The sequence below is a fragment of the Mastomys coucha genome, unplaced genomic scaffold (genome assembly GCF_008632895.1).
Source record: "Mastomys coucha isolate ucsf_1 unplaced genomic scaffold, UCSF_Mcou_1 pScaffold5, whole genome shotgun sequence".
NCBI lineage: Eukaryota > Metazoa > Chordata > Mammalia > Rodentia > Muridae > Mastomys > Mastomys coucha.
Window position 1 is genome coordinate 96,943,440 of NW_022196911.1, and position 8,189 is coordinate 96,951,628.

General features: G+C 49.5%; 1 protein-coding gene across 1 annotated transcript in view; it reads left to right on the forward strand.

Annotated features, from left to right (window-relative positions):
• LOC116078736 (signal transducer and activator of transcription 5A) overlaps positions 1-8,078 on the forward strand; it is a 26,438-nt gene extending 18,360 nt beyond the window's left edge. Inside the window, exons 10-17 of the mRNA XM_031354068.1 lie at positions 2,008-2,100; positions 2,351-2,557; positions 3,078-3,172; positions 3,277-3,407; positions 3,855-4,010; positions 4,558-4,609; positions 4,880-4,984; positions 6,759-8,078. Of these exons, the coding sequence (XP_031209928.1) occupies positions 2,008-2,100; positions 2,351-2,557; positions 3,078-3,172; positions 3,277-3,407; positions 3,855-4,010; positions 4,558-4,609; positions 4,880-4,984; positions 6,759-6,921 (1,002 nt within the window). The 3' untranslated portion in view covers positions 6,922-8,078. The remainder of the gene's footprint in view (positions 1-2,007; positions 2,101-2,350; positions 2,558-3,077; positions 3,173-3,276; positions 3,408-3,854; positions 4,011-4,557; positions 4,610-4,879; positions 4,985-6,758) is intronic.
• Positions 8,079-8,189: the final 111 nt, after the last annotated feature.

Consider the following 8,189-nt stretch of genomic DNA (forward strand, 5'->3'; position numbering starts at 1 on the left):
ACAACCACCCGTAATGAGATCGGACGCCCTCTTCTGGTGTGTCTGAAGACAGCTACAGTGAATTACACTGGAGTGAGCAGAGCCGGAGCAAGCGGGGTCAGAGGGAGCGGGGCCGACAGAACACCCTGAGTTCAATTCCCAGCAGCCACACATATGATAGCTCACAGCTATCTGTATAGCTACAGTGTACTCATACACATAAAATAAATCTTAAAAAAAAAAAAACCTAAAAAAAAAAAAAGGGCTAGAGAGAGATGGCTCAGAGGTTAAGAGAACTGACTGCTCTTCCACAGGTCCTGAGTTCAATTCCCAGCAACCATCTGGTGGCTCACAACCATCTGTAATGAGATCTGATGCCCTCTTCTTGCATGCTGGTATACATGCAGACAGAGCACTCATATACATAAAAATAACTAAGTAAATCCTTTTTAAAAGTAAGCAAAAAATTGTTTTGTTTTGTTTTGTTTAAAAAAAAAAAAAAACAGGCTGGAGGGCAAGAGAGATGGCTCAGTAGTTAAGAACACTTGCTGCCCTTCCAGGGAACCTGGATTCAATCCCTAGCACCAGCATAACAGCTCACAACCATCTGTGACTCTGGTTCCTGGGGATCCAGTAACTTCTTCTGGCCTCCCTGGGTACTGCATGAACGTGGGGTACATACATGCATGTAGATAAAACACCCATATACATAAAATAAAAACAAATAAATCTTTAAAAAAAAAAAAAAAAGAACTGGAGAGATGATTCTGCAGCACCTAGGAGCACATGATGTTCTTGCAAAGGGCCCAGGCTCTGTTCTCAGAACCTGCACTGGATGACTAAGAACCACCTATAACTCCATTTCCTGGGGATGAGACGGCCTCGCTGGCCTCCGTAGTCGCCTTTGTGGATGTGGTCCGCATACAGGCATTCGGGCACATGCATGCACATGAGAAATCTTTAAAAACAAAGAAAGATGTGGTGCTTGCAAGATGGCCTAGTTGGTGCAAGCTCTTGCTTTATGACCCTGAGAACTTGAATTTGATCCCTAGAACATGCAAACCTGCAGGAGACAATGAAAATAGACTCCTGAAAGAGTTGTCCTTTGATGTCCTCGTGCATGCTGGAGCCATGTGCGCTCTCTCTCTCTCTCTCTCTCTCTCTCTCTCTCTCTCTCTCTCTCACACACACACACACACACACACACACACACACACACACACAACAGGTTAGGGAATCTATCTCAGTTGGTAGAGGGTCTGCTTAGCATGCTGGAAACCCTAGTTTTGATCCTCAGCACCATAAAAAACAAAACCCAAGAATAGTGGTGCACGATTGTAACCCCAGAGGTATAGGTCAGAGGATCAGAAGTTCAAGGTCATCCTTACATGACCCTGTTTACAAAACAACACAACAACAACAACAACAACAACAACAACCCACATATAATATAAATATCAAAGCCAGGCAGTAGTGTTGCACATATTTGTTCCCAGCACTTGAGAGGCAGAGGCAGGCAGATCTCCGAGTTTGAGGCCAGCCTGTTCTACAGTGTGAGTTTCAGGACAGCCAGGGCTACACAGAGAACCCCCCCCAACCCCTATCCTGAAAAACAAGGAAAAAAAAATAGAGAGCTCTGAGTTCTCTTGACTCAGCCCAGTTACCCTGTAAGGCCTGTGAACCTGGGCTGATTTTGCAGGCTCCTGATTGCTGTGTTCATCAACTACTTGAGCAATAGGATAAGAAGAAATATATCCTCAGGGCCCTCTGTTTTTGTTTTAGAGCAAAGTCTTGCCATATAGCCTAGACTGGCCTTGACTCCCCAGTCCTGCCTCTGTCTTCCTAGCACTGAGATTCCAAGCATAAACCAACAAGCCTCGCTCATGCTGCCGGGTTTTGCTTATGTTTAGAACTCTTGAGAAGGGCCTGTGGCTGAATGGTGGGTTTGTGATAAGGGTTAGGTGTCTTGCTCCTGCACGGGGCACACTGTGTTGAAAACCTTCAACCCTTACTCTCTGACCTCCATAGACCCTGTCCCTCCCTGTGGTCGTCATCGTCCATGGCAGCCAGGACCACAATGCTACTGCCACCGTGCTGTGGGACAATGCCTTTGCTGAGCCGGTGAGTTTTTCTGGGCTTACCACCTTGGCCCACAGGCCCTCAAACTGTCCTCAGGTTAGTCTGACTCCTCAGACCCCAGAGCTGAGCTGGACAGTGAAGGGGGCAGGGTGAGGCAAGTGCCTGTCCCACGAGCTGGCATGTCCTAAGGGCCTGGCTAGGTTTCAAGCATATCTCATATGCGTGCATGCGTGCGTACATTTCCAGCTCCCCTCAGTCTTCCCTTTCTCATCTTTTCTTCCCTCCCTCCCAGGGCAGAGTGCCATTTGCCGTGCCTGACAAGGTGCTGTGGCCGCAGCTGTGTGAGGCGCTCAACATGAAATTCAAGGCTGAAGTACAGAGCAGCCGGGGCTTGACCAAGGAGAACCTCGTGTTCCTGGCCCAGAAACTGTTCAACATCAGCAGCAACCACCTCGAGGACTACAACAGCATGTCCGTGTCCTGGGCCCAGTTCAACCGGGTGAGTGGCCGGCTGCCAGCTATCTGCTAGAGACCATCAGGGTCCTGTCAGACTTTTTCTTCTCTTGAAGTCAGGCTCCCGCCATTTGAGGCTAGCAGCCCATCCTCCACTCCCAACCACCGTCCCTGTAATCAGGAGAGGTTGACACTTAGACCACAGAAATGCAAACAGGGACAACGAGACATCATGTTCAGCCATGTGACCCAAAGCAGGATGATAAGGGGAGCCTTGAGCTGGGATCCACTCATGAGCCTGTCATTAATTTTGAGGCCTTGTCTGCCCTTTGTGCCTCCGTTTCTCCATCTATCCATGAAAGGATGGGGCAAGAATGACCTTGATGGATTTGTCCAGCCCAGACAACTCTTTTTAGCTTCTTTCCCCACTCATAGGACGGCCCCATGTATAGAAACGACTTGAGTAGGGGGGTGTCAGTTGAGGGCCTGCTGAGCAGTTGGGAGCAGGCGCGGTGAGAGCTGAGGCTTCTGGGCTGCTATGACTTGGGGTGTCCTGGGGCTCACAGGAGAACTTGCCCGGCTGGAACTACACCTTCTGGCAGTGGTTCGACGGGGTGATGGAGGTGCTGAAGAAGCATCATAAGCCCCATTGGAATGATGGGTGAGGAACAGGACTATGGGGGCCCGGGAGGAGCAGGCGGGTGGAAGGCTCTGTGAATGGTGCCTGCCTACCCAGCAATGACACCCCATATACCACACACCCAGGGCCATCCTAGGCTTTGTGAACAAACAACAGGCCCACGACCTGCTCATCAACAAGCCCGATGGGACCTTTCTATTGCGCTTCAGCGACTCGGAAATCGGGGGCATCACCATTGCTTGGAAGTTTGACTCTCGTGAGTTCCCATCTTGCCCACACTCCAACCGCATGAGCTCTGTCCTCCATTTCCTCATTCTCATATCCATGGGCACCCCTGTCCTTAGTCGTCTCCCACTTCCAGTAGAGGCAGGAAAAGAGCTTAAAATATGGGAGGCATAGGAAGGGAAATGGCTCCTCTTCACATTACTTTTGCTCTCCAAGAACCGAAAGCCACTGACTCCACAGAAAGCAGATACCTGGTGAGACCCTTAAGTTTCATGCTGTTTCCCACCCCTTTCACGATGTTGGCTGAGTAGAATGTTCCAGCATGAGCTTCCTTGAGTGAGAAAGCAGGAAGGCTAGGCTTGCAGTGCATACTGGGAAAAAGCTCTGAATTTTTTTTTTAAGCAGTTCTTCCTCAAATCCCATGAACCTTTGAGGAGGGGTAGTATGGCGCTTTTGGAACAAATTGTCCCTTTTGCAGCGGACCGAAACCTCTGGAATCTGAAGCCTTTCACCACGCGGGACTTCTCCATTAGGTCCCTGGCCGACCGGCTGGGGGACCTGAACTACCTCATCTATGTGTTTCCAGACCGACCCAAGGATGAGGTCTTTGCCAAGTACTACACTCCTGTACTTGGTGAGTCCCACCTCCAGGAGGGCTGGATAGGGCCATCTCCTTTATGGGCTTTGGGTCTCAGCATGGAGGATTTTGGGGCTCACACCTGAGGAAAGAGAAAGTGAAACCTGCCCCACCTTGAGCAGAAAGCCAAGGTCTCAATTCTACATCCACCATCCACCGAGGAAGAGGCAAGAGTTGAAAGAGGAGCTGGGGGCATTCCCATGAAGTTATTTTTCTGCCCCTCTAACTGGCAGCTCTCACCACTTTCCGTGACCCTTCAACTCGCCCCAAGTTAAATTATCTGTCCGGTCCCTTGGTAGGGTTTGTATTTTGTTGATGCCATTTCCTTGGCAGGCATGCAAATGGCTAGGAAAGAAACCAGGAGAGAGGATAGGATTGAAGCCAAGGATCTCAGTGGTCCCCAGGCTGGAGCCATTAGCAGGGGTTTATGGGAAGTCCTTGGGAAATCTCATCTCTCAGAAAGCCCCAGGGCGGTGTGGGCAGGAGGCTGAGGGCATGTTGTGCTCACTGCTCTTTCCCCCCATCCCCCACCCCTGCCCGGCAGCAAAAGCAGTTGACGGATACGTGAAGCCACAGATCAAGCAAGTGGTCCCCGAGTAAGTGTCCAGAGCCAGCTCTGGGGCTCCTAATACCTCTTTATCCTCTTCTTGCTCTTCCTCCAATACTGGGAAATGTGGCTTAGTCCTTGAGAAGGGAAGATTCCACTGTCCTGGGATAGGACCCAGGACCTCATGCCTGCAGCCTGAGTCCCAGAGCCCAATGGGGACACTTTGACCAAATGACATGAAGATGCTCGAAGCCCCTCCCCCACTCTGTATCACTGGTCTCTCTGGACCCTGAGGCCGAGTTCTGCTTCTTTTTTGCAGGTTTGTCAATGCGTCCGCAGACGCTGGAGCCAGCGCCACCTATATGGACCAGGCTCCTTCCCCAGTAGTGTGCCCTCAGGCTCACTACAACATGTACCCACCGAAGTAGGTCATGGCATTATGGGGGTCCATGGGGAGAAACTGGGGCTGGGCCTCAGGCTGGATTGTTGAGGGACAAAAGCATCCAGAGGTTCCCCTGGGTTTGACTCTATCCAGGTTAGGCCCAGGATATAGGAAGGTGATGTCAGCCAGGAACATGCACAGAACATTTTTGGAGCTAGACAACCAGGGTCCCATCCTTTCTGGTACTGTTTATATGATCCTGAGAAAAGTTTCTCTGGTGCACATGTAAACTAGAGGCAACAGGCGTTCCTGTTCCCCATAGGATTGGGGTTAGGATCAAATGGAATGGTGATGCAAAACCTTTACATGTAAGGGTGTCAGAAGGGTGTAAGACACTGCTGCTGCTGCTGCTGGCATGGATACAAGGTGGAAGTGGGAGAGTTTGTCCTTTCTAAGCTATAGTGGCAAGGCTGGATGCCTGGGATTAGGGAGGTAGCACACTACAGTTGGACAGCACATGGAAATCACAAAGACTTGTATTCTTTAAGGTTTTTGAATTGTGTGTGAGTGTGTGCATATGTGTACCCTGCAGAGGCTAAAATAGGGCATTGGACTTCCTGCAGCTGGAGGCACAGGCAATTGTGAACTGCCTGCATTTTTTAGTTTTAAAAAGTGTGTGTGTGTGTGTGTGTGTGTGTGTGTGTGTGTGTGTGTGTATGTGAGAGAGAGAGAGAGAGAGAGAGAGAGAGAGAAACTTGTGTAAATCCATTCTCTCCTTCCACTATGTGGGTTCTAGGATTGAACTCAAGTCACCAGGATTGATTTGTTAGCAAACGTCACTGAGCCATTTCACCAGCCTCTATATTATTATTAATGTATATGGTATATATCCATGTGTGTCCATGTAGCTCTGCATGCGTGCATGCATGTGGAGGCTAGAGGTCAATGCCAGACATATTTCTCAATGATTTTCCACCTTATTTTCTGATTCTGTCTCTCACTGAACCTGAAATGTACCCATTTGCCTAGGCTGGCTGGCCAATGAGTTCCAAAGATCCCCCTGTGTGTGCCTTCCCCATCCCCCTGTGCTGGGGTTACAGACACACACTGCCACACCCAGCTTTTTGTGTAGGTGCTGCAGATCTTAACTCAGGTCCTCTTACTTGTGAAGTAGTCCCTTGACTGAGCCACCGCCCAGCCTCCTTTGAAAGTTCTTACTAGCGATGTGTATGGTACAGAGGGATGCGCTTCATGATGGTATTATCAATTAAGGCCTAGGTTCTGAATCTTTTCCTTTAAAAAAAAAAAAAAGAAGAAGACAGGGCCTATGTAGTTCTGGCTGGCCTGGAACTCACAGAGATCCACCTGTCTCTGCCTTACAAGTGAAAGCTGGGATTAAAAGCCTGCACTACCACACCCAGCCAAGATCTAGATTCTGATTCTAGATGCAGGTGGCTCCAAACAAGCTTTCCAGTTCCTAATTCTCACCTTAAGATGGTTGGAGGATTGGTGGTCAGTGGCCAAAAGCTACCACAGGGGCTTTGTGAAGGATGTGGTACCATGTGTAGGTGAATAACGTCATAGGTGAGTGGCCAGTCACCTTGTCTTACAAGTGCAGGCAAGGAAAAAAACATGCCCTGAGATCGTGGTATGAAGCAAGAAATATGAATGGAAGCCTGGTGGGAGTTCCAGCCAGGCTGCCATGGGTCCTGTCCTCATGAGACTCCAGTCTCTGTGAGGAGCAGCCTGAGGACTCTCTATGGGGGTTTGGAGCCATGAGACCTGCCACTTTCTCCAACATCCCTCTCTTCGCCAGCCCTGACCCTGTTCTTGACCAAGATGGTGAATTTGACCTGGATGAGACCATGGATGTTGCCAGGCATGTGGAGGAACTTTTACGCCGGCCCATGGACAGTCTCGACCCCCACCTCTCCCCACCTGCTGGCCTCTTCACCTCTGCCAGAAGTTCCCTGTCCTGAATGCTGGACTCCATGCTTCTCTTGGAAAACCACCTTCAATGTGAAGAGCCCATGTCAGTTGTAGTATCTCTGTTCATACCAATGGCTTTGCACATTCACAGTGCCACCTTGCCCACACAGTTCTGGGCCTGTGGCTAAAGTAGTGGTGACCTTTTTGTTCAGACCTCAAGGCCCCCCCCCCACCCCCCGGGGCCTCTCTTATAAGAGCTGAACCTATCATTGCTGACAAACAAACCTATTTCTCCAGTGTCCTTTATCTGTCCAATGGCCATTTAAGTGAAATAATTCTAGAAAAGGAAGGGAGGCAGGTTTAGGCAACTAAGTTAAGAGTTTTACTCCCGAGCTAGAAGCTTCACCTAGACTAGTGTGCACCTGTCCTTGCACATGTGGTAGCCTAACTGATGCACCCCTCTAAAGGGAGATTGGGGTTCATCTTAGTAACTAACCTTTTATACTTCAGTGCATACAGGCTGCGGACTTTGTGAATGCTTGGTGTGCTTTTCCCTTGTACACAGCAGAGGGCTGCTGAAGCTGAGTGTCAGTTTTCATGCCAGGGTGTCCATGGGATTCAAGTCTCATGGGCCGTGTCCACATTCCCCCCATCTCTCTTCCCCATTCTATATCCTCACCTTCCAAATGGATTTATCCTTCTTGCTTTTTTGTTTTGTTTTGTTTTGTTTTTGAGACAGGGTCTCTCCATATATCCCAGGCTGTCCATGAATGATCCTCCTGCCTCAGTTTCTGGAGTGCTAGGATTACAGGCATGCATGACCGCACCTGGCCTCAGCCTTACTTCCTTTCCTGTTTGCAACCTTGCTTATCATCAGAAAGGAGGGGAATACTGGGTGTCTGGGAGGAGGAGACCTGGGTTGAAAAACCTGTGCAAGCGCTCCGTCTGGCCCACTCTGCCGAGAGGTGGGACCTGGCATGGGCCCTGCACTGCTAGTGGATTATGGCCCAAGAAAGCCTTGCAACAGCTCTTCCCTTGGAGGCTGTGACAGAGCGGCCTGGACTAGCTGACTAGGAGTCCTGGCTTCCAACCTTTTTGAAGGAAGTGGAGGGTGCACAGAGGGATGCTTTTTATATTTTGTACATAAAACTCACATTTATGTAAACAGTGTTTTGGAATAAAGTTTTTGTTGGTTTGTTTTTGCAAACCTACCAGTCTGCCTCCTGGTTTACTGGGCTGGTAAAGGACGGGTTTTTCATTAAAGCGGAAGTTGTTTTGTTCCCATTTTAGCTTGGAGTTACCTCTGCTCCCTCCACTG